General features: G+C 38.6%; 1 protein-coding gene across 5 annotated transcripts in view; it reads left to right on the top strand.

Moving 5' to 3' along the window:
- TENM1 (teneurin transmembrane protein 1) overlaps positions 1 to 26,478 on the top strand; it is a 695,512-nt gene that overhangs the window by 558,630 nt on the left and 110,404 nt on the right. For 4 of the 5 annotated variants that reach the window (XM_054075918.1, XM_054075920.1, XM_054075916.1 and 1 more), the window contains 6 exons: positions 3,631 to 3,786; positions 8,892 to 9,091; positions 10,481 to 10,691; positions 13,774 to 13,875; positions 14,951 to 15,145; positions 18,385 to 18,585. In XM_054075918.1, coding sequence (XP_053931893.1) covers positions 3,631 to 3,786; positions 8,892 to 9,091; positions 10,481 to 10,691; positions 13,774 to 13,875; positions 14,951 to 15,145; positions 18,385 to 18,585 — 1,065 coding nt within the window. The remainder of the gene's footprint in view (positions 1 to 3,630; positions 3,787 to 8,891; positions 9,092 to 10,480; positions 10,692 to 13,773; positions 13,876 to 14,950; positions 15,146 to 18,384; positions 18,586 to 26,478) is intronic. The other variant, XM_054075919.1, reaches the window with a different exon arrangement.

Here is a 26,478-nt window from a genome sequence, read left to right as displayed (position 1 = left end):
TTGCTAGCAGCAAGGAGAACATTGGCATTCAGGTTTTAGAGAAGATGAGGGAATGTTATGGGCTGATGCTCCTGGTGACTCACCACAACCCCTCTGAACTTAAAGTATGAATATTGCAATTGTGAAGTGTACTGCTGCTGCTGGTAAGGTGTTTAGTCTCCACTTGCCTGGTAGTCCTTGATTTTTGCTTGACACTGTAGCAGTTCGCCAACTACCTTACACACCCTTGCAGTGGCTGGTGCATTTAAATGCTGCAAAATACAGACTATCCGATTGCAGAATTTTTCTGGAATGCCAGGTAGGCAGAGCCAAAGTAGCATTTGCTTTTTTGTAATATGAGTGCAGTCATCAAACCTCAAAGACTTTTTATTGTGCCTGTGGGAACTTAAACTACATCCAATCGTGTGTCTTTAGTCGTAATGGTGGGGTTTAGTACTGTTAGTCAGCAGCCAGCCCTCAAAAGTGCTGCAGTCAAGGTCTTTTTGTGAAAATGTCAGTCTAGAAGGCTGACCTTTGAGGAAAGGGCAGAGACCTTCATCAGAAAGTAAACCTTCCTCCTTTTTATTTAGCCCAAGCCTAAATTGGACAGAATGGTAGTGTCATCTTATACTTGGTTTTTGGGGTGGGGGTCTTATATCTGGTCACTACACCTGGGAAATACAGCTGAGGATCATAGAAATGGATTTTTGCTGTGGGAAATGACATTGTAGCCCACTGCTGGATTCCATAGCTTTTTCCGTGTCCTTTTGTGTAAAAGGGGAAAAGCAAAAGCCAGAAATCCAGTAGGAAAATCAAGGAGTGAATGACTCAAAAGATAAGTTCTTTTGAGATTTTTAATGAAATTCAGTACTTGCCTACTTATTGATGAAGACATTTGAGAGAGAGATGAAAGTTTTATTTAATCTTGTTTTGTGAAATATTTGTACATTTAAAACATGATGTACATATGCTGTAGGAAGCACAGGCTTTGCAGGAATTATGTATACCCTAGGTAAAAGAAAAGTATCACAGAAAATTAAGAGGCAAGGTAAGGCTCTGTTTCTGCTAAATAAATGTTTATTATTCCCTGTAGTTAACATCTTAAAAAGGTATCTCTAAAAATTAATGTCTTCACTGGTACATGTGGTCTGGTTATTACCAGAGTGATACCTGGATCTGAAGGTAATCCCTCAAGAGCTATAGCTAATGTAATGAAAATTGGATTGATTTTAAGATTGCAAGACGACCAGGTTTCTGCAGTGACAGAAGCCATTCAGTTTAATTCAAGTAAGACCTTATTTTCATAGCACTCTGCTTTGTTGTTCGAACACTCAGTCTTGCATGTTGTTTAACGGGAAGCTGGTCTACCAGCATCCTGTGTCATCTCACACGGACTAGAAGTCTGAGGCTGGCAGAGACCATGATCTCTCCGATGCAGCTGGTGTTTCTCAAGGAGGAAACTGACTGTCAAACATACAAACAAATAGTTTTGCTGCTTGCCAAGCTTTGGCACAAAGTATAAAAACAACAGCACTTCCCCAGCCTGAAGGAAAACACAAACAAACTATTTGAATTAGTGTGAATGGGTGACAAAATGCATTGCGTACATAATCCGGAAAAGACATATAGTAAGGAAAAAGGTGCATTGCATACTGAGTCCATGCCTTGTGAGATACCCTCTGCAGCACATGCAAATGCTGTCTTTAGGAAATGAGTAATAGCAACAATGGAAATAGCATAAGAAAGCAACTAGATTATATTCATGGTGCTATAACCACTAAAAGCTTATTGATGTGTTCAGTTATGTTTTGCATCTAGTGTTGATCTGTTTCAAGTACTTACAATTATATGCATTAGTGTAAATGAAATGTGCATTCATTAATTATTAGTCCCATTGAACTTTGTTCCTTTCTGTTGTTAACTCTTTAAATGTCCAGAAGCTTAAGACAGGAGCAAGAGCCGCCTACTTTAGAGGTGTCAAAGCATGTTGATTTTTCTTGTACCTTCTGTACGTAGAAGTAGCCTGTCTTGCATTTATAAGCTCAAAGATCAGAGCTTCGGTCTGTGTGATCTGACTGCAAGATCCTTTTCAAAGTATTAGCGTGGTCCCTTAACAATTTCAAGTCCATAGAATATGAAGCAATCCAGGCAAGTCTGTGGCTTGAGATCTCACCACTAGCACTGGAGTGAGCTTCTAGTGTCTCTTCTGAGGAGTGGGAATTTACTGTCCAGTGGTGTGTATCCAGGGCCCCGATATGATGGTGAAGCAGCAGTTTGAGAATTCAGTAAATTCGGCTCTCATCTCCTGAAGCACATTCCTGTACATTCCCTCGGTAGTTTTGGCAAGCCCAGGAACCCACTGAAGGCGTGGAATTTTGCTTTATAATTTAACTTTCCAGCATGCAAGGGAGGCTTGTGAGCAAACACGGGGAAAATCAATAGTAGACTCTAGGTTTCCTGTTTGCATTTAGAATTTTTCCTTAAAGTTTGTGCAAGTGCAAAAGAAAACAAGATACTTTGCAAACGTGAGACCCATTCTAGATCACACTTGCTTCTCCTGAGAGCCTCTGAGGTTCCTACCTAATTCAGGAAGTGCAAATCCATTGCCTTTTAGGTTCCCACTGCAGGCAGGTCCTAGTCAGTGCAAATTGCTGCATGTGGCTAAAGAGCCTGCTACTGAGTTTTGCTCTTTACGTGACAATTTCACCGATCTCCGGGGGGGGGGAATCCTCCATCCCTGTTTTAGTGGATCATCAGTGCTCCCAGCTGAGTTACTTCAATGCTAAGGCAACCTCTACCTCAGAAGAATTTACGGTCCTCAGTGAAGCCTAAGTAATTGTCTAGAATGACTGCAGTACTGTCATATTATGCTTAATTTAAAGTCCTCTGTTGTTGTCTTTCTCTTACCATCCTTCAGTGCCTCGGATCAGAAATAACAGAAAGGAAAGCAGAAAAGCCAGTGGCTGTGTAGGCAAGGTGGAGTGGGCACACCCATGTATGGTAATAGGGATAGTTTATAACTTTGTAAAAAGGACTAATTTAGCAGATTTGCCAGTGCATACGTAAATAACAACTATATTTCTGTTTATATCTGTTGTAGAATAATTGCATGTATTTTAGATCTAGAGCCAGAACTTTTTATCTGCAGTGTAATTCTGTCGTAAAACTATGGGGTCAGTGTTTTTACTAATGTTTAATGTACTTGAAAAGGTTTGGGAATGCAGTGGGCACAGTTTCACTTAGAACTGGGTTGGAAAGATGAGAAGTTCTACTCGGTGGCAGTGCTTTAATCAACAAACACTGGGCTCTGACAGTTGAAAGCTGAGGGACAACAGTGATGCAGCATTACAGTCTGTGACATGATATTAAATTTGTTCAACTGTTATCCTTTTACTTGCAAGTATTTCTATTAATTGCTGTAGAAATCCATCACCCTGACCTTGCTGAGCTCCAAAAGAAAGTGTGGAAACTAATTAAACATTGAGTTTTAAGGTAAAATGGTAAATTGTTCATTAGACCCCTTGAAGTTCTGATCTATTACTAACAGAACGAAGTAATACTTGACTTTGCAGAAACCGGGTCATTGCATTCTTTCTTAGTCTGAAGGTGCTGTAGCTTAGACATCAATTAATTGGTCTTCATTTTTTGCAGCAGTACACTTGTTTGGTTTAACCTGGCAACTACAGCCTGTTGTTGAAGGGCAGCTATATGAAAATGGAGTTAGCAAAGGAAACAAAGGGGCAGAATCCATGGATACCACTTACTCTCCAATCGGAGGAAAAGCTTCTGATAAAATGGAAAAAAAAGGTATGTATTTTGAATCCAAGTTCTACCCTAGCTAGTATGATTTTAAAAGAGGCGTGAGAAGCCCATAACCAGATTGTTTGCTTTAGCAGAACTATCACTGAAATTAGCAACCAACCCAAACCGTTAGGAAGGTGATGTGCAGGAAGGTAATGTTCGATAGCAAAATTATTGCCCTTCTTTTGTGAGAGAAGAGATTAAAGTGTTTGGCTTCTGTCTTAAGACAGGGAAAGTGGGACCATATTCACCTTGTTCCCGTTTGTGCAAAGGATTTGGTGCTGTCCCTGTCTCGCAGCCCAAAGTCAACCTTCGGCAAAGTGAAGCCCTTTGTACTGACAGGTCAGAATATGCAGAAGGGTAGAAATCTTAATGCTTTTAAAGGCATCCAGCTCTTGAAGGCATAAGTTAAAACATAGCATCCTGTCACATCCTGGCTTAACCAGTCACAGTGAATCAGCCTGCAAGAATCTACTGAGGTTTCATAAAATGCCTGAGCCAGTCTGGCAGCTCCCTGCTGCCAGCGGCACAGTCCTGTTTTGCTCCCTGTGTGGCTCCCTGTGTCCCCATGCCCACTGCATGACCAAGACATGTTAGTTCACTGTGGCAGAAAAAACTGGCTTCGTTAAAAAATGCAAATAGTCTTCTGCCATGTCTTCTTCAGTAAGTGACTGAACCAGATCTTTTGAAGGAGTAGAGAAGTGCCAGAGCCGGCATAAGAAAGGAGTGGACTGTGCAGACAGGAGTGTGAAACAGAGCGGGACATGGAATTCCTTTCACTCATTTCCTGACGTTTAATGTTGTTAGATTACCTACTCCAATATTAGTTCCAAGCTCTGGCCCATGCCTCCCATTGAACACCATGGTGATGCTTTCCGACTGTAAGACACAGTTGGGCCTCCCTTTTTTTTTTTATGATACTCAGAAATAGTGGATAAAACAGTGTAGATCAGAGAAAAGTGAGTGGGAGTACAGTACAATCCTTCGTCTTTCCAGTTGTTGGGAGGAAGGTAAAATTGTACTGAGAACTCTGCAATGATAGGAGATTTTCAGAGGTTTCAAATTTTAGAGCAGAGCAGGGATCTAATTTTATGTATGCAGGTGAGACCTATGACTGTAAATATGAGACAGGATGGGGCATTGTGTACCAGACCCTCCAGAAGGAAGATTACATCTCACATCAGTACCCTTACAAATCAATGTGGCACAACTGGACAGAGATCATATTAGATAAATGAGCAATAGAAATATATGTAAGGAGACAGTTATGTTGTTATCCATTATTTCGTCCCGTAGAATGCGTTGGTACTGAATTGCAGTAAATGTTTTATACACTTTAGTATTTTTGTCATGGTGCACCATGGGAAATATCTCAAATAGTTCTTTTCAACCGCATTAAATAATTTTGTCAATATATTACGGATTTAATAAAAGCAGTTCAAAAGCATTTTGCTCCCAAAGGAGGATGTGAAGGAAAATCAAAAACATCAGAAAACTAGAAAATATGTTGTTTTAAGATAGAGAAAAGAATATGTAAGTCAATAGATACTCAATGTAGTAGGTAGAAAGCCAAACCACATACCTTTCCCCAGGCAATCCCAGTGTTGTATAGCTTCACAATAACCTTACAGCACTACAGCACAGGAGGCTGTGATGGCAGAGCCGCTTCGCTGAGGGCTTATCCAGCAGTTTCAGAGGTCAGTCATGAATTTAGCTAGACTGTTGTCTCACTTGTGCCCTTTCAGCTTTTGGGGTAGCCTGTAATCCAGAGTGTATGTTAACAGGGGTTATACACTTGGGAAAACATAAGAAAAAACACGTGAGCTTAGTGCCAGGCATTAACACCTGCATGGTCTGGCTGTGGCTCATTTTTGCTGGTTATATTTCTTTCTGTCACTTTTAATATGTACCAGTAATTTTATTCCCAGTGCTCATTACAAGTTCTCCATGTAGATGTGCTGGGAAGGGGGATTTGGAAACGAGCAACTCCTTTCACTGCAGCAGGATTGGATACCACAGAAAGTTCCTACTTTGCCTGTAAACTTGAAGCCTCTGCTCTGATTTCACAAGGATAAATACCTAATGTCAGATATTGTGACCTCCCATTTTCCCAGCTCAATGCAGCAGCACAGAATGCTTTTCCAGAGTTTGAAAGCATATGTTTTAACTAGTCTTTAACAAAAATCAAGTTCACAAATGAGTAAGTCAGATTTCTCTAAGAAATCACTTTATAACAGACTGACCCACGGCTATGATTTAACATTTTAATATGTAGTAGTGTGATTAAAAGCCCTGACATCCTGTCGATGCTGGTATTTACCACGGGAGTACAAGGAGATTGATTGTTTCAGGATCAGTAATAATCGGAATATGGGTACTTTCTTGTGAAGATAATTGGCTGCACGCTGTTCAGAGTTTTACTTTCTTGAAGCCAAGAGAAACCTGTGATTAGGAATCTATCTTCTGTTTTAGACTTGCAAGGAAATTGTGCTTAGAAAGAATAAGGAGGAATTAATACCAATTGGCAAGCTTAGGAGCTGTACAAGGAATTGAATCTAGATAATTAAATGATACTTTGTCCTAAGAAAAAAGTTGTACGAGAGAGATATTTTTAGAACCAGGGCAGAACTTGAATTGCAGCACTGTAATTTTAAAAGCTTATTTTGGACTCTTTCAAGAAAAAGCAAGGAAGTATACAAGGATAATCTGTGGGCAGTGCACCTTCTGATGCCTTCATTGTGCAGCCATATACCTGCTTAGTTCAAGTAAGCAAAGAAACAAAGCTAAATTCTTTCCCTATGAAGAAGGCACAGTGACTTAGTGAATATGAAAACATGCACTTCAGGCATGGCTTTTGCAGTAACCTTTTCATTCTATGCGGTTGTCTGGAAAAATACTGTTTGAAAGGTAGAGATGCTGCGATTGCATGCTTTCAGTAGGCAGTAGATAATATATATATTTTCATGTTACCATTGTGAACAGCAACGTGCACTTCTTTCCTGTGTAATGAGATAAAAGTAAATCTAAATGCATCTATTTTTTAAAGATAACATAAAATTATTACTAAAGTAAAGGTGTTTTCATCCAGTTGTGGAAAAACTCAGAGATATGTTCTTTTGAGCCTAGCAACACTAATGTGGTATTGAGCATAATTTGATAACATCGCTTAGTGAAAATGCTCCCTGACAAAAGTTGTAGTGCTTTTTATTTTTATTTTCAGCAAAGCATCAGGCTGCCTCACTTCAACAAACAAAGCAGTTACTGTATCTTAAAGGACCTTGAACACCAACCAATAATGCCATTTACTTCAAAAATTATACTGTATCCTTGACTTTTTTCTTAGTGCTTTATTGTCTTGTAATTGAATCACATTAATTACCATGTGTCAATATCACCAAAAAAGTTCCTTAGTGTTTTACTTAACCCAGGCTAATTGCTTTCAAAGAATCATTAAGATTTAATATCTCTGGAGTACTGGAAATAGGGGAAAGGTTTTTAAATTTACATCAGCCAAGTAAGATCTTATATGAGTTAGAGTAGGAAGGGATCCCTTTTCGTTGCCCAACATTTTTTCCGTGAAGCAAACTGGACAGAGGTAGTCTTACCTTGAACATTTGGAAATGTTTTAACTCATGAACTAAGTAACAAGTGTATTTTTAGAGTATTAGATTACACATTCTGTGCTCTAAAAATAGATGCCTTTATGTGATAAGGTGTTAAAAGTCACCGCCTAGTTCTTGCTGTAGGTTTCATGACACAAAGCAGCCATAAAGCTGGAAGATCCAGTACCCTGACAATTGCTTCTTCCTTGTAAATTAAATCTCTATTCATTAAGAATGCTAAGTACTTCCTACGCTAGTTAAAGCCTCCATAAGAACCCACTGAGGATCTTTGTTATTAATACGTTCAGGAAAAAGCTGGCCCAAGCTTTGCTGTTGCTGTTTTCATTTCCAGTGGCAATTTATAAAATTTCAGGTACATTTTGTTGCTTTAGATATTTATATGCATTATAGTAGAAGATGAGGCTCTGGTCAATTTGCTCCTCTTTATCCTTCACTGTGACACTGGAATGAAACGCAACATCAATGCATATGGCTGCTGAATTCAATCTTCTCTTGGTTCTTCCTCCAATGTAGCATGCTACTTCGCTTTTTTCCTACTTGAGAGGAAGTATGGAAATGTGAGTTGGAGTTTTGCAAAACTTACAATGGAATTAGCTCAGATGTTAGCAGCATTGGGTGTGTGATTTGCAGCGTGGCACAATGCTGATCACAGGCAGGCATTACAATACACCAATAGTGATATGAGCCAGCAAAGCAAGCCAGCTCCAATTTAGTTTGGCAATCTCTTCTTTATGCATTCCATTTCCCTTTCTATTTCAGCTCGCTCATACCCCTGTGTGAAGTTACGTACTGTAGATGTCTGCAAATTTATTGTTAGGCATTGTGAAATTATGCCAGTTTTCTCTTTAGATTGCCCGTCGCTGTCCTCATGCCCCTGTTGATGCTTTCAAGCAGGAAATCCAAGCCAAAACAGATGTTCTTTATTTCTCCAGGACTAGATTATTACTACCATAATAAAATTGTTAGGAATGGTGATTAATAGAAATCTAGGCTTGGTCATGGGTCCCAACCTGCCAAGTTTGATGGATTTTCTGTCCTCGCTGGTGTCCATTTGTATAGCTTATGCAATGCCCGTTTGGCAGTAGTCTGAAATACTGCTAGAGGAAAACCGTCCCGCTGCCTTCTCTATGTGCATTCTCAGTTGAATGGGTTTTGTTTGCATAGCTGACAGGTAAAGACCGTGGTTTACACAGCAGCATTTCTACCTTTTAAATATCAGTAAAGCATTCCAAGATTTCCAGGGCAAAAATTCTCGGTGGTTGTAAATGTTGCGTGCAAATTTATTTCTATTTTTCAGCTAGTTGAATGAAAAAACACAAAGGTTTCAGTGAAACATCCTCTGTTTAAAGGTTGTTTTCAATATATTCCCCATGTGTTTATAGGTTGTTTTCAACATGTTCTAGTATGTCTAAGGCATACCTCATGACCTATTATCCTCACCTACTATGAATATGTAAATGATGAGTTTGTTTATTTCTTGAAAATCAGTGTTTCAGAAAGGACGAGCCATAGACACAGGAGAAGTTGAGATTGGAGCCCAAGTTATGCAGACGATCCCCCCTGGTTTATTCTGGCGCTTTCAGATTACCATACATCACCCCATGTACCTGAAATTCAACATCTCGCTGGCAAAGGATTCGCTGCTGGGAATTTATGGCAGAAGAAACATTCCACCTACTCACACTCAGGTAATTAGAAATAATACTAATTCTGTCGTGCTAACGTTTGCCAACAGCAGTGGATGCAAATGTTCACGATACACTTTCAGAGCAGGGAGGGAGGAAGCTGCTGGCTGTAACCACAAAAAGCAGTCTGTTTATCCCTTTCTTTTACTGAGGTCTGTCTATACCCTCCAACCAGAGGAAGGGACAGTGTCATAACAGCAGTTGTAACCACTGTGATGCGACTGTCCGGAAGGCTGGACAAGAACACAGTGTACTGTTGTGTAGCTCCAGCCTTGTCTTTGCAGGGGCAGTGGGATGAAGTACCAGGTCATTTGAAAATGCTTTAATCTTTTTATGACTTCATCAAAACAAACAGATTACATAGTCAGTATAAAGAGCTAATAGGAAAAAGGACAAAAGGCTGTTTCTGGTTTCTAATGTGAAGATTAGGTTTGAGTGTTTATTCCCTGGGAGTTTGCAGGAGAAAACCTAGCTAGGCAGTAAAAATATGTGATACTGCTGGTCAGATTCATGTGAGTTTTTTAGGCTTAATGTATTTGGCATATGAAACTGTGATTTCTATGGATGACAGGTTTTCAGCTTTCTTATAGAAGGACCAAACTCCACAGACCGTGAGAAAATGATATGTGGAATCACAGGAAGGTTGTTTTAAAGGAGTCTCTGCAGAACATCTAGTCTATCCTCAAAAATTATTTATTAGAGTTTTGATCTTAGAAATAAGAGCTTTTAGCTGTCATTGACCCAAATTGAAACTGAGTCTTCAGTTGAGCTGAAGTTGAACTTTACTGAAGATCAGAATGCCTAGAAAATCTAAAGAAATATATACATTTCTTAGTGATTCATAGGAAGATTTACATCTCTGATGCTTTGAGGTTTACTGGTCTTAAAGTTGTCAACATCAGCTTGGTTAGAACTTCCATGTGAAAACTAGAAACTTATTTGCATTAATAAAATTAAATATAAATAAAAATATATTTAGTGTTTGATAGATGATATTAACAAACAAACATTTTAAAATCTGATCTAGAACAATAGGTTCTTTAATCTGTTCTTGGCATTTGAGATTAATCACTGCAATATAACTTGGAAATTTTGGAATTATTCCCATTAAAGAGATGCAATTTTTGAATTTAGAGAAGCAAGTCTGAATTTATCCTGCCATAGCAAACAGCAAGTTTTGATGCCAGATTTCTGACCTGCTCTACTGCTTTTTATATGGAAACTGGAGCTAAATATACTAGGTTATGCAACTGCTGTCCACATTGGTGAATAATTAGTCAGTCAGGCAATTCCTCTTAAGATTTCAACTCTTTATTCCTGTTCGAATGAGACTTGCAGAGTAGATTAAAAAATTTTGCTAGGTGGTTAAATTTTTTCTCATTATTATTTCAGTTTGATTTTGTAAAACTGATGGATGGAAAACAGTTAATTAAACAGGAACCAAAAAACTCAGAGGAGCCCCAGCAAGCTCCTAGGAATCTGATCTTAACTTCACTGCAAGAGACAGGTTTCATCGAGTATATGGACCAAGGAGCTTGGCACATGGCATTCTACAATGATGGAAAGAAAGTGGAGCAAGTGTTTGTGCTAACTACAGCGATTGGTAAGAAAAATTAAATTACAATTGGTTTTCTGATCATTATATTGGAAAGCTTTATTTGAAAAGAAGTTATTGACCTTGATTCTGGCTTCTCTTAAGTGTTCTCCTGAATGTTTTATTTCAACTTTGTTTAATTAACCTCTGTGGAGCGGCTTCATGTTTATGCCAATATTAGACAAATATTAACATTTGTGTGTTAAAGATAGATGTTACCAAATTAATTAAGCGTGAAGTTTTCATGTGTGTTAAGATTTTTATACCATAGCTTAAATGCTTGAGTAATTTCTGATGTTATCTTGGTCAAAGTAAAAGAGGTTATGTCTGCCCTCTCTATTTACACAGGAACCATAAATCCTACAAAAATTATCCAGGCTTCAAGTTCTTATTTGCAGTATTTCAGTCAATTAGAAAATCTAAAAGGCAGCTGTTGTCGATTTGGTTGTGATTGTTTTGATAGATGGGTTTGATCATTTTATAGTTATTTGAATGCACCATTTAGTTTGGAACACAGAAGGCCAATAGAGGAAAGAATGTCCTGTGGTATAACACTGCCTTTTTAATAGATACAGGTATTGTTAGTGAGCAGTGCTCACACGTAGGGTTTCTTTGGAATTTAAATTTAGGTAAAGTGTTGTATTTATGACAGTCTTGGTTTGCTGCAAGACTTGAACCACTCTGCCCTTTAGTGAACCTGTTCTACCATATGTTTAGCAAGATGTCTTTACTAGTAATGGACATGCCATCTGCTCTTTAGAACAATTGGATGCTATTTTTATTTGATGGTAAACACCTTGCAGTCCAGGACTGTATGATTCAAATACCAAGATTTTTAAAGACTTGCAGGAAAATAATTTAGGAATTGTGTTAGGATTGTAATGACTGGTTTGGGTTTAAAAGTTCATATTTGCTCTGTTAAGAAAAAATGCTTTACAAGTAAGAAAAAATGTCATTATTCAATGCTATATGAGAAAAAAATGTTCAAGCAATTTATGAAGCATCTTCACAGGTGCTCTATGAAGAGCATAAAACCTGGCCATACTCCAGTCTAGATCAGAATCCAAATACCTGCCCCTTGTTTATTTCTACTGTAAGACAGCAATGTTTTTACAGAGCCACAATGCAGACAGGAAGCCTTATACTTAATCTGAGAAAAAAACTCTCTTGATTTGGGGAAAAAGAGGGTTCACGCTGAAAACATCTACCGCCAACACATTTGAAAATAGCGCTAGCTATCATGTTTTTATAGCCTGTGTATTTCTCATACTTTTCTTTGCATAATGGTTCTTGATTGTTTCTTTGAGAGTTTCCATAAAACAAAAAAAATCCTTGAGCCATATTCCTACCCCCGACTGGGCACCAGTCACATTTGACATCTCTGCTAACAAAGGAATCAATCAGGACCAAAGATTGAAACACTCAGAATACAGCAAGAGCTTGGATACATCTCTGCTGTATGCTACCGCGGGCTGTGTGGAGCACTCATGCCCTCCTCATAAGCATCTGTCAGGTAGTATTTCAAGTTGCTCAGTGTTAGTTATGTATAAAATCGATTTTGCTGACATTTCAGCTAAAGCTCTGATCAGACTTTCCCTTGAGGGGCATAATTTGCATGCAAAAACTGGCATGCCTCAAAGACTTTCATAGACTCTGAAGAAAGGCCAGCCCAAACTGGACATTGCATTGAGGGGAAGCAACTTTTCAAACAGTTAATTCTTCGTTTCAGATCAATATAGGGATCATTTACCATGTGAATCTGGAAAACTGAAAAGACAGGCAAGTGTACACAGACCAAGGGAAGAGTTTATAATGAACAATAATAGGTAAAAATTAGTAACAGCAGCATATTTGTGAAAAAAATGACTTCTGAAAGTGAGCTGTGGTTTTGGCTTTTAAACAGACATCCCATGTACAGACTGTAGATATCTGATGAACAGATACATAACAAATGCCTGTCCTTTGGTGTAAACTGATAGCCTGAACAGAATGATTTCAGTAACAGTAGGAGTTTTCAAGAAGAATCAATCCATATCTTTCCAAGTGCCCATAAATAAAGTTATTTCACTTATTCATATTAGTTGTAGGATATGCATATAATTCATCTTTTGACAAGTTCTGTTTGAGTTTAAAAGTATACCAGTTTTGATTAGATTTATATTCCAGTGATTTGCCCTTCCTTTAGGAAAGTTTTTCCTCCATAATCACTTATCACGGACAGATACTCTTCAAAAGGATCGGGGTTCTGCCCAGTAGCTGCATGGGCTGCGGAGCCCTTCAGTCCTAGTGCTGGCCTGACAGTGACCTACTCCGCATGGGAGCATCTTAGCCTTGGATTTGCTTCATATGCTTTACAGAAAACCCATATAAATCAGTGAATCCATTGAAATCCTATAGAAATACATGTATAAATTAAACCCAACTAATCCATATGAGCCTGTCCCAAGATGTGTGAGGTTAGGTGGTTTACTGTCCAAAGCTGTGTGGTGAAACATGGGCAAGTTTAAAATCAGAATTGAAGGAGGGTTTGGGTTTTGGTTTTTGAGGTTTTTTTTTTTTTTGTTCAAATCTAGTTCAATCCTTTATTGCATTGAGTTTCATTACTGTACAAAAGACTGGGTTTTTTTCATCTGGTTGTATAGAAGTAGAAATCCTACCCTCCTCCAAGGAATTCAATTCACATGGTTCAAATGAACACCATAGAAGGCAATTTACCCTATAAACAGGTTTCGAACAAATTACTTCAGCAGTAAAAGAAAGTGTTTAAGGTGGACATTTTTCAGCAGATACTCTGGTTCTTGCAATACTTTTAATGGTGGTAAATTTTACATGAACACTTACTTTAAAAGCTTTTTGGTGTATATAAATGATGCACTTGTTATCTCAAAGCTGTCGAGACAAAATCTAATATTTGTAAGCTGCTTGAACAAGAATTTTGTTTTATGCTCCCTATGAATGAAAATGGGCCTTTTACTGCTTCTGCACCTCTTTATATGTTGAGATGTGTCCTGCAGAGTGAGGTGAAGATGCCATTCATTTCATATTCAACCAATTTGTATTATTCTTTGTGCACAACTCTCTGTATAAACAGAAGTCCTGGATGACTGCTCTACTAATTGCAATGGGAATGGAGAATGTATCTCGGGGCACTGCCACTGTTTCCCAGGATTCCTTGGTCCTGATTGTGCGAAAGGTAATCTCATATTAACTGACCCACAATGCATGGCAGGGCTCGTGACGATGGTGTGTGACTGCCTGGTTTGGAAAGATTCAAAGTGATTAAAGGAGATTAAATTCCTTTCTGCAGCCAGATGGCAGATACGCTACAAGCGCACACGTAGAAAGTTTCTTTATGCTGTACTTGAGCTAAGATGTGTCATCCACATCTCTCTACTTGAATTTCTGAGTTAATGGGTTCCTCCATCCCTCTTTGCATCCTCTGCGTGCTTATAAAATACATTTTTTAATATGTGTGTTAGATTAACATAATGTTTTCTGTTATGCAAAATTGACAAACAGTTTCGCTTTGGAGAAAATTGCATATGTAAGTCAAACGCTTCTGTGGTCTTAACTTGAGTACAGTGTAGAAAATAAACCTAAAGCTGCTTAGACACAATTTTCCAGCACCAGGGCAAAAAACACTCTAAAAAGATTGTACTTGAGCTTATTTCTGTTTCAGCTATTTCTGTTGGTATTATTCATCATCTGCTGCATATGATGTCTGAAAGTTCTCATGTTTTTCCAATGTTGCTCAAATTTAGGGTTGGCTTTATTTTTTTAAGAGCTTGATTGGCTCAGAAATTGATACTGGATTGTAAAACTAAGCTTCTACTTCGCTGGTTTACATGCAGATCAGTAATGGCTAAAACTTCAGTAATGTTAAGTCTGCTTAGAAGAAAGAAGAAAATGGCATTATCTTGCATCAGTTCACAGAGAAGAAATATTAATCTTACTGAAAATCATAAGCTGGCATCACTGTGCAAGATTTTCTGCAGAGGCCAATCAAGGAGAGGGAATTATTTTTCTCTCCTAAGATATGCCATTTCAGGTCAAAATTAAGGTATACTAGTGAAGCAGACGAGGAGATGAGAACATTGTATTACTGCTGCACTACCTATTTCAAAGACTTAGGTCTGTCACAACCCTCGAATCAAATGGGGGATTTTGGGGCTGGAGTGGAAAAGAAATTTTACAGAACAATAAATGCAATTAATGTTAATCTATGTAAGTATGTAAATAGAGTAAAAAGGTCAATTTGCCTTTTTCAGATTCCTGTCCAGTGCTGTGCAGCGGAAACGGAGAATATGAGAAAGGTCACTGTGTGTGTCGAAATGGGTGGAAAGGACCAGAGTGTGATGTTCCAGAAGAACAGTGTATTGATCCAACATGCTCTGGCCATGGAACTTGTATCATGGGCATCTGCATCTGTGTCCCTGGATACAAAGGAGAGATTTGTGAGGAAGGTTTGTGAAGTTTCCCTCTCTCTAGTTAGGGGGTTTGATTTTTAGTGTTAATCTCCAAGCCTATTTTAAGGTAGTTAAAAACTGGCATAGATGTGAGAAGCTTACTGTGAAGCAGTACTATTTTGCTGAAAAGCACCTTTACTGTCTCGTAGAAAACAATGCTAAGATAGAAAATTATCACAGGTAAAGGCATTCAGGTCTCAGTAACATTTGGACGTGACTACTTAAACTCCAATTGCTACACTCATGTGATTTCAGTTCCCCTCCCTCCATTAAATCTCAGTAGCAAGGACAGAACTGGGTGGAAGGTTTTGCGTTTCAGTAAGGAGTGTATTCTCAACCTTCCAAATGTTTCCAGGAAAACATCCCAGCAAGCAAAGAGTTGGGGGGGTAGGTGTTTTTTGGTTTTTTTTTTTTCCACAAAAGTTGAGACCATCTTGATTTGCTTGTCTCTACTTTTCTTCTTTGAGGCTCCAGATACTTTTTTCAGCATGGGTGCTTGGCATCCCAGGTCCCTCTTACTGTCAGTAACCTCAGTCCCTTAGCACACACTGTCAGAGAGCCTGTGCAGGCTTTTTTCTTTGGCAAAAAAGCAAAGGGTAAGACAGTCAGAAGATCATTTAAACAAAATATGATGTGGTGGTTCTCCAAAGTAATTAGCAGATTGTATTCAGCTTTTCCCTTTCTTCATTCTGTTAAATCTTAGATATTTCCGTGAAGAATGTACTGACAATATAAAGCCAAAAGACCAACAAACAGTTTCAGTTTAGCAGAGCATATTGTGTAATCCTGTAGTCATATCTCATTTTTACTGTGAGCTTGTGTTCAGAGTACTAAACTGGCGTCTTTTAAGACTTGGCTAATGAAAAGTGGGAAATCTGGAGAAAAAGTAAGCGTACTTTTGCTGGTTGTGGTACCGATGTGTCTCTGCCCTCATCTCTAGACAGAAGCAGTTGTGGTTTGCCTGTTAGCATTTCTGAGATAGCTCATCAGCTTTGAGTTTCTTCCCTGGTGCATAGCCTTGAAAAGCAGAACTGTTCTTCATGCTTGCCCTGATTTTATGAATTTTCACTATTCCCCTTAGCCTGAAGCTAGTGACAGCATACTTTGTGCTTCCTGCTATATAGATTTTAGGTAATTCTTTTGACTAGCACACAGAGGAGGCTCTTCATGTGGCTTGAATTCTCTAGTCAGAAAAATGTCCAGGATGGATTTGATGGATTTGACATACCTGGTACAATTTTTAAAGGGAGGATCAAGAGAATGCTTCTGGCATACTCCGTTGTTGATAGTTTCAGAAACAGACAAAGCCAAGAAAACCCAAATGGGAAAAAGCAAGTAATCCACAGATTTACTCACTGAGACCGTGATGCCGAACAAGCCTGTAGCTGATGAGAGGCTGACCACTGTTTTCAGTTGCTTTGAGTCATGCTATAATGTGTTCCTGCAAAATGGTTGAAAAAAATAATTGAGATAAATGTACTGAGACAGCTGTTGAAAATAAGAGTGTGAAAACATTGGATTTTTAAAGTAAGTGACGTATTTAATTTTTTTAAGATGTGCAATTATGTAGAAAGAGGAGTGATGAAGCAAACCTGTACAACCAAGTACAGTGATTTAACAGTGCGTACATGACAGGACTGTTCAGTTTACAGTCATACAGGTGTGGAAGTGATTCTGTCAGGAATTCAGATTACATTATTGTACGTGATTATGAGTTTAGTATTATAGCAGTATTGTTAACATAGCAGACATAGTAACAGATGTACTGACAAGGAGCACCAATAGATTCATTGCTATGGGAGTCCTTTGAATTTGTCCTATCAGATTATCATTACTAAAGTGATTGATATTTTTAAACTGTTTATGGAGTCACACAATTAATTTTAGAACAGCAAAATAAAGAGCTGTCTCAGGATGAGAGAAAATTGCTGAGTATTTTTGTCCTATGCTTGGCAAGATATGCATTGTCCAGAAATACTGATTCCTCTCTTTCAGAATTACGTTGTGGTGTGCACAAGCCCGGAAGGCTGGAAAAGAGACAAAATAAATTTTGAAATAGAATCTTGAATTGGTGGCCTCGCAGCTCAAAAGATAAAGCATGGATTCTTTATTCTTAGGTCAAAAGGTCCTGTGAACTAGAGGCCGTTAATCTCTCTGTCTGAAGTACTTAGTCTTCCCTGACTGAAGGAAAGAGCTTCTCTTTATTTGTGCAGCACAGAATACTGATTGTTAAGTTTACAATTTAATTATTTGTGCTGATACTTGAAAAATACCTACAAGAACTTTCAAAGTGCCTTTTTAACATTAGTCTGAAGCATGATCCAACATGAATAGGCTTTCGGCTAATTGTTTCCCTGCTTAGACCCCACAAATGCCTCTTCAGCTCTGCAGACTTACCTGCAGCCTCCAGAGAAGGCCGGCTGTGTTCTGCCTGAAGTCTGTCTTGTTAAAGGAATGCTGGGGTTTTATGAAAGAATATGCTGATTATACAGGTCTAACCAGCTGTTTAAATTCTTCTGCAGCGCCTCTGAACTTTTCACTAGGAATTGTTTAATCCAAATTGAGAACAAATTTAGCTCTTTGTCTGTTTGGAAATTGCTCATCAGTACGTTATGACTTTTATGAATCTGTTCATTATCTGCGATTGCCCAGCAGATACTTTTTAGAAGCATATGAGATTTTTTTGCAGCAAGCATTCAGTCAGAGATGCACTGCATAGGCTTAGTGGATGGCCTTTTTTTTTTTTTTTGTATCAAATTTTCAGCTATAGAAATAGCTTTCCACAGGAAGATGAAAGAATAAATCTTACTTCTCCCAGATGTAAATAAAACAGAGCACAAATACCCAAATGGAAACACAGTGCACAATTGTAGAAGTAATTATTAATTGCTACAGTTCCTTCCCAGCCCTGCTACAAAAGCACAAACTTCACTGACTTGGACCAATAGATCTGTCTAGGGAATCTACACTTAAAAATAAGACAATATCCTTGACAAGCAGAATTATATGATCTCTAGCAGCCTACATGCTTGCTTTTTTTTCTTGGATTTAGCTTATACTTTTGCAGAGATGTTAGCGTAGGCTTTTATTTCCTTGTGTTTGTTAACATCTTTTCAGTTTGGGGATTTGCCCAAAAATCACTAAATTAATCTGATACCCCAATGTTGTATTTCACTAGGAAACCCCTGTAGAGGTGCTAGTTCTATGCTCTAAGTTGTATATTCCCTGCTTTCCAGAGGACTGCTTGGATCCCATGTGCTCCAGCCACGGTGTGTGTGTTCAAGGGGAATGTCACTGCTCCACAGGCTGGGGCGGCGTGAACTGCGAGACATCGCTTCCTGTGTGCCAAGAGCAGTGCTCGGGGCACGGGACTTTCCTGCTAGACACAGGAGTCTGCAGCTGTGAACCGCAATGGACGGGTTCAGACTGTTCAACAGGTATGCTGGTGCTTTCATTTTTTCAGTAATACCTTCTGTCTAAGTCATGAAAGAAAGTGGTTATTGTTATCGTGCTAGTATGAATTTAAACAACAAAATAGGGGTAAACAAGGGGTCTGTGGCGTAGCACTTGATGGGCTTGTCAGCAAATTGCTTTCTGTGGACAAGGATAGAAAGGCTCTCTCTCTGTGACACGAATGTTCACTGCTTGATGGTCTGCCAGTGAGATCAGTAATCCTGCAAGAGTCTCCTGGCATGGATATGAGTTAAACGTGACTGTTGCATGAGGTGTTGAGCACTTACCAGGCTCATACAATGGGAGAATCCACAACTTAGAGAGACTGCAGGGATATAAAAAAAAAATATAATAGTCTGAATGCAGTGAGTGATGAAGAAGGGTCTGTCAAAAAAATCTTTAAACAGAAATGACCATCCATTCTCTAAGGCTGGGATAAAAACTCTTTTCTCTCCTGGAGGATCATCAAGGCTTGATCCTACTGAATTTGATCAGGAATTGAAATGGATTTCCTATGTGCTTTGTACATTTATGTTTCATTTTCTTGAAATGAATGCACTGTGGACATTTTACTCCCTAATGGACCATGTCATTACCAATGTATGTGCTACTATTTTTTTTCTCCCTATAAAGCTCACAAGACCAGAATCTCAGGTGACACGTATTTCATCCCAGTACAGAATAGATCCAAGTGAAAGGTTTGCTGAATACTGTGCTATATAACCAGTCATCCAAGTTGCCAACTTTTCTTGAAATCATCATTCAAAAGAACACTTGAACAGTATAAATTTCCATTCAGATCATTTACGTGTATGGTGATCTTCAAGCTGGGATTTACAGAATATCCCACTTCACGATAACACTTTAAGCAATAAAATATTAACCTGCTAATAATTGTAGTGTTTGTTACAAAGACCTTACATTCATTCTGTGCTCCAAAATTAACGCATTTAATTTCAGTCTGACACTGTCAGGTATGGTATTTTCTTTGATGAGAATTGACTTTTTATCAGCTTTCAGCAAAAGCCTGGTTGCTTGCATTTTTATCATGTGTTTTATTATGTGTTAAAAATATTCCCTGAAGGTTAGTAAATACAATTACTTCTATTAATGAAGCAAATAATTAGGAAAGGTGTTAGGTATGTATTAATTTTTATACTCAGAAAATATGGAAGCTAATTCTGTTCTAATGCAATGTTATTGTAGCTCAAAAAGATATGTAAATCTCCAGTAGGTCTGTTGTGTCAGCTGCGTGAGGCAATTAGATATTAAGTATGGGAACAAAGAGCTAATAAATAACTGCAGTGATTAGGCTTTTATCTTCTGTGCTAGGATCATAGTTTTCACGTTTGTCTCGCCTCAAAAGTGATTTTTATTAATTTTTAGAGGAAAGGTAGCTTTTTTCATTACATCCATCAACCAGTAGAGAAAATACCTCTCGTTATCCTTACCGTCTTCTGAGTTATCAAGGAATGCTTTTATAGCCACCAGGAGGCATCTCTCTTAATAGCTACATACTTCAGATTTCTCCTTTCAAATGTATCTTTCTTTGTAGATATTAACTGGATTCAAGATCGTTGTGGCAATAAAGTGTTAGACTGAAGTGTAGATGTTCACTTGCTTTTGAGATCTTCTTCGTAGGGTCAGCGATTGCTGTGCATGCTGGAAGTGAAGTTTGATTTTAGTGAGGAAGGAAAACATCATGTGAGTAAGTCAACAAGGTCAGAATAAATGAGTTGTCATATGCGAATGGAAAAAATCATGAGGTTCTGTACAATGAAGAGGATAAAAATGGTAAACCCCGGACTGCTCACCTGGAATCATTCTTGGATTTTTGAGGCTGGAAGAGACCACGGTGTTCATGCTGTTTGATTTTCTGTAAAACATACCAAAAAAAAAATTTTAAAAAAAGGTATCCTTTAGCTTCTGCTTGACCCTCATAATTTCTGTTTAGTTTTGAGAAGTTCAACCTTCACACAAAGACTGAAAAATGAAGGATAGTCTACCATATCCTTAGGCAAATTGTTTCAACTATGTCTGACTCTCTCTGCTAAAAAGTGCACCTTCTACTCTCAAGTTTGAGTAGGTGAGTAGTCTACAATTGTGCTTTTGTCTGTGAGGTGAAAGACTGACAAAGTCTTTGTCACATTCATTGTACTTTTTGTCCTTAAGTTTATAAATAGAGTCAGTATTTTAAATCCATTTGCTTCCCATAACGGTACATACACATGCTCTCTGCACCACCACCCCCTTTCTCTTTCTTTCTTTCTTTCTATCCACCTCCAGAAGAATAATGCCAGAAAAAAAGTTATGTATTTCTTGCTTTTTGAGTTGGCTTTTGGGGAAGTATGGCTGACTACATAAAGTATGCTTTTTTTTTTCCCCTATTGCTTCATAAAAAACTACTTCAAGGGAACACTGAAATTTCCAAACTTAATTATTGAAAGGTCAAATAAAAGACAAAAGAAGCTACCTGTACCTTAACGAACTCATCTTTCCTGTGTTTCTTAGGAAACAGGTTTCATTTTTCTTCATAAAGAAATACCATTTTTCTAAGAATGTGTGGCCAAATCATTCCAGCAGTTCCTTGCTCTTGTATATACTTGTTCTTCAGCACAGTTGCTGTACTGAATGTCTTTTTCTAATCTACCGAACTGTTCAAATCAGATTCTACTTGAAATTGCATGTTGAGACTATTTGGATACAACAAACACTGAACTGTGACATGATTGAATTAATTGGTTGGTAAGAGGAGGGTAGTTTAAAAAAGGTGAAATGAGGGAGCACACACATCAAAGCACAGAGTAATGGAGTGAATTGGATTTATTTCTAGTCTTGCCTTGCATGGGGCATAGTTTCTAAAGGGAATGTCAAAATGAGGAGTCCATAGCTATGATCCACCTAAGTATTGCAGAGTCCATCTAGGAAGATTCCATATACGAGTATGAATACTGACATTATGCCCTTTTTGGGGTCAGCAGCTAAATGTCTCAGGTTGTCCCTTGAACTTTTGCAGTGCTTTTTCTGAAGAGGTTTTCCATTTTCTTTAGGCTTTATGTATGTTTTTAAGGAATTATTTTATTCAATAGAATAGAATAATTCACCAGGAAACGTCTGTAGTACAAAAGGTGGTACAACTAGAGCAGCGCTGGTTTGTGACCGGAGTTCATTATTACTCTTCTATCCAAAAAATACTTCAGTGTTAAAGATGTTTCTTACGCTATGAGCATGGAGAAAAGCTGTGTTGTGCTGAATTAACCACCATATAACCAGTGCAGAGTCCATCTGACTTACTGCCTTAGTTAGGCCGTACTGCGTGACCCATCAGCTTGAACATCTTTTATGTATGTTGGCAATCAGGGACTTCTGTAACGGTGCCACGCAAGAGCATCCTGTTAACAGCTACGAGCTGAGGAGGGCAGGTGCTTCTGCCAAGATCATCGACATCCTCTCCTGATGCGGCCATTACACCACCTTCTAGCCAAAAAAAGTGATTCTGAAGTGCTTCACAATCTTGTTGTTGTCATCAGGGGCTTGAAGCCAGGATCCTTCACCAGTGTAACATAGATCCGCTCACTTCCTTTGCATTGCTTTGATTCACAAAGTATTTCCAAGACCAAAAGGAACAGAGCCACTGCACTGATACAGCTGCACACTGTCCAAACCAGTTTTGGCTAGTTGACTTAATACAGATGTCCAACATGGTCTCTGCTCTGATCTGTGGACTGCCAAAAACTTATCTCACTACACCATCTCCAGTTACTCCTTCTAAATCCAAAGTTCTTGATGGCCAGTTGCTATCCACTGGGGTCCAGAAAATCCTCTAACAGAACTCCAAAACAGCTGTCAGGAAACGTTTTCGTCATGTTTGAATTAGTGTTGCTCAATAAAAGCAGCTCAGTGTGGTTTGAAAGTTGGTCATATATTTAGTATTGCTAAAATCCTGCGCTACTTGTAAGGCGTACTTGAAGGAAACAACCTGTGCTGCCATTTTATTCATCTCTGTTAAGATCCATCATTTTAACATTGTTAGGTGGATATCTGATATACTGATCGGCCTCTTTCTACCCTATAATACTGAACTTCCATGAAAAGCCATTTTCTTTTGTTCCCTCAGACTTCAATTTGCCTATTCCACATTGCAACTTATGCACCTCTTCGTGAAGACTCTTCCGATCAGCTGATGTTCAAACAGACAGATAAGATGCTGCTCCTTCGAGGTGCTTTGACCTCAAGTAACTGCAGGGCCTACTTGGATGACCTCAAGTAACCCCTAGGGGGTCCCCAGAGAGGTGCTTTGACCTCAAGTAACCTCAGGGCAAAAGAAGAAAAAGAAAGAAAAAAAATCTCCACCAGAGGAGGTTCAGGCTGGACATTAGGAAAAAAATTTTCACGGAAAGGGTCATTGGGCACTGGAACAGACTGCCAAGGGAGGGGGTTGAGTCGCCTTCCCTGGAGGTGTTTGAGGGACGGGTGGACGAGGTGCTGAGGGGCATGGTTTAGGGAGTGTTAGGAATGGTTGGAGTCGATGATCCAGTGGGTCCTTTCCAACCTGGTGATTCTATGATTCTATGATTCCTTCTTTTGCCTAATTTAGGCAGCATCACCTGAAATTCACTCTGAAAATGCTGACAGATCTTTGGCTACACCGATCAAAAGCAACATTGATAAGTATCCTGATGTGACATCAGGAGAAAAAAATATAACTTACCTTGTACCTCTACCTAAGATTTAGTTTATTATATAGACAAGTTCAAAATGCTTTAATTGTTCTATCTGATTATACACTGACTCGTTTACCATGAGGGAGGTGGGTTAGACTGTTTTGCCAGTTTGCCAACTGGCTTGAACACTGAAGGTCATAAACAAGCTATGGCTTTCACTGCTTCAAAATTATACCAATGTCCGACGTTTGTAGAGAAGCAGCTCGAGTTATTCCAGCTGAGTTCTTCCAAATACTGTACTTTAGACATGGCTACTACAGTTCGTGTTGTAAGGATTTGTGCTGCAGTCGTTATTCAAGTAATGAAACCAAATCTCTCATTCCTGCTGGCCTGAGTGGACATTGCTTGCTGCCTTTACCTGTGGTGTAATCTACGTTGAAATACACACAGTAGGATGGAAGAAGGATAGTACACTGTTTAATGTCACCGGGTTTTAAGTATAGTCAACTTTCTACTTACTGCCTCTGGAACTTTCTTGCTTTACGTATAGGCTGTCATCCAAAATCCCTTGATGTTAATGAGTCATCTCCCTTTGAGACATACGGGCAATGAGTCTCAGAAAGACAAAAATCAAAGTTGTGAGTACTGACTGCTCATGTGAGGTAAAAGGGAAGCTCTGGCTAATTGAAGGTGCAGCGTTAACAATACAAACAACAAATCTCATCTTCTGGTTTTGGATTGACAAGTTTAACATGGAGCCTTGAGATTAAGGGAGTGAAGTATCAGAGAAGATGGATGACAGAGTTGTTCAGGGGGCCAAAGCCTTAGCCAGCATCAATTAGCGTAACTGCAGTGATGCCACCAGTGCAATCCCAGTGTGTTTCAGGTGAGAATCCAGCCCAGAGTCGCTAATTAATTGCAGCATTATGCCTAAAATATTATAAACTGAAAACTAATGAAATCCGTGACAGAGCTGATGCCTCTGACATCCTGTCCTGCATTCATTTCTCTAGACTCTATTCAGACAAAGTAGGCCAGTTTCCGTCCTCCTTACTGCAGGACATTTGTCGTAATTTCACTGAAGCCATTTATACCACTGAAGCAACCTAATTATGATTGGGAAAAGAATACTGGCAGTTCTTAGTCACAAAAACATTCATCCTAAAATGATTATATGGAGATGGTATATATTTAGCATATCTATTTTTGGTTAAGCTCTCTCTAGCAAGATTGGTGGTAATTTTACAAAGGGTAAAAATGGATCAGCAGCCTCTTCCTTCGGTATCTTGCAAAGCATAAAACCTCTTTCAAACTGAAGTGGTTTGAAAAATGTGAAATGTTGTAATTGTTGTAAATTGATATGTGCAGAGTAGAGTAATTTAAAAATCATTAGAAGTATGCATTTTTTAAAGTAAAGTGCTTCAAAAAGAAATGAAGGCATAATACAGTATATTAATATAGTTCAAGACATCTCAAATTGGTTTCAAAATTAAACATCAAAAACTGCAACTTGAAAAAATAATTAGGTGAAACCATCTCATTGCAATCAGAAAACTCTTCAGGTTTAGGAAATTGCAAATTACGGGTGTCAGTCATTCTGATTTGCCAAGGACAAGGGTATTCGCTACAAACAACTCGCAGCAGTGAAAATAGCCTTGAAATTTCCTCAGTACGTGATGTGATCTGTTATGCATTTTCTACAGACTGCTCTGTTCTGTGTTAGTACTTATACTCTATGCCCTGTTTGAGACAAATCTCAAGAACTTTTTAATTACACTATAATCATTCTTCATTGCTTTGTTCTGAAGAAATGATGGACTTACTTAATTTCATCTAACTGTCCTTTTTCTTTAATTTGTGAGGAACGTTGACTATCACTGCTCTGCTAATTAAAAGGATGATTGAAGTTTCCCCTGCTGTACATTGTCTGACATTATACAACGAATCTTCTTACTACTGTATATTTCATTGAAGAGAAAAAAAAACCTATATGTGACTAGTTTGATTTGTATCTCCTGTAGAGTTGCAAGAGTTTGCAAAAAGATATCCAGTGAGCAAGATTTCTATTAAAAACTTAGTAGTTAAAGATTAGAACACGAAATTTAAGGCAGTGAAGAAGCACTCCAATAAAAATTAATTTTCCTGCATGTTGAAATCCATCCAGAGGGAACCAGAAATACCTGATGTAATCATGTATTGATTTAAGAAACAGGATAAGTCAAGGGTATGAGATACACAATGAGGAAACTTGGGACGTTTTTCAACTGATTGCTGCTTATTTTGCAGATATGCCAAAAATAATGCCTCTTTCCTTCCTTTTTCTTCCTGAAAATTAAGATTCTTAATCTATTGCTCCCTGCACCTCATTCGGCAATTACTGGAAATATCCCTTATTGAAATGTAAACATAATTCACTTAAGTCAGCTTTTGTAAATTCTGGTCTAATCCAGGAAAAGGTGTTTCTTATGCCACTGAGCGGAATCCACAGACCCAGTTTTGGAGGCTTCTATCACAGCACCTCTTCCCTTATCCAGGAGCAAGGTACATTAATTGCTCTGGTGACAGCAAAATGGTCCTGTTTATCCTGCTTTCTAGGTACCTAACAGAGCCTTTCCTGTCTGTACGCATGGCAGTGGGTCTCTACTGGGAGTCTGCAATGTCTGGGACCTGTCCACCTCAATGTGTTTCAAGCACCTCCAAGTTTAGGCAAGCTGAACAAAGTGTTTGGGAGTCTAACTTTTGAGTTTAGACATTCAAAGTTGTAGTTAGGTGCCTGCGTTGGGTTTTGCATCTCAACCTTATCACCTACATGGATGTCGATCTACTAGACAGTGATGAAGATCAATAGTAAAACAACTGACAGGAGGTAGTATGGAAAGGACTTTTACAAATACTCTTTATCTGAGGAAATACTCCACAAGAATCCTTTGTAAAAGAGGTTTCAGTAAAGTAGAGAAGTTTTGAGAATGTTCTGCTGGTGTTGTAGATGCTGTAACGTAGGGGAAAAAAACAGCCTACGTGGACTTCAAAACAGTAGCAACATACAAAATCTTCAACTTTTAATTTGCTAAGCCGAGCTGAGTTACGAAATTTCAACAAGTTATTCATAACACCAAAATTTAAAGAAGAGTTGTTGTGTTACAATGGAGCTTCCCTTCCTTACAGCTGGAAAAGCACAAATGGGAGTTGTTAGAGCAAGAGTACAGAAAAGCA

This window comes from Cuculus canorus, chromosome 10 (assembly GCF_017976375.1).
Source record: "Cuculus canorus isolate bCucCan1 chromosome 10, bCucCan1.pri, whole genome shotgun sequence".
Classification (NCBI taxonomy): domain Eukaryota; kingdom Metazoa; phylum Chordata; class Aves; order Cuculiformes; family Cuculidae; genus Cuculus; species Cuculus canorus.
Note: the sequence above shows the minus strand (reverse complement) of the source record. Positions and strands in the feature narration are given on the sequence as shown.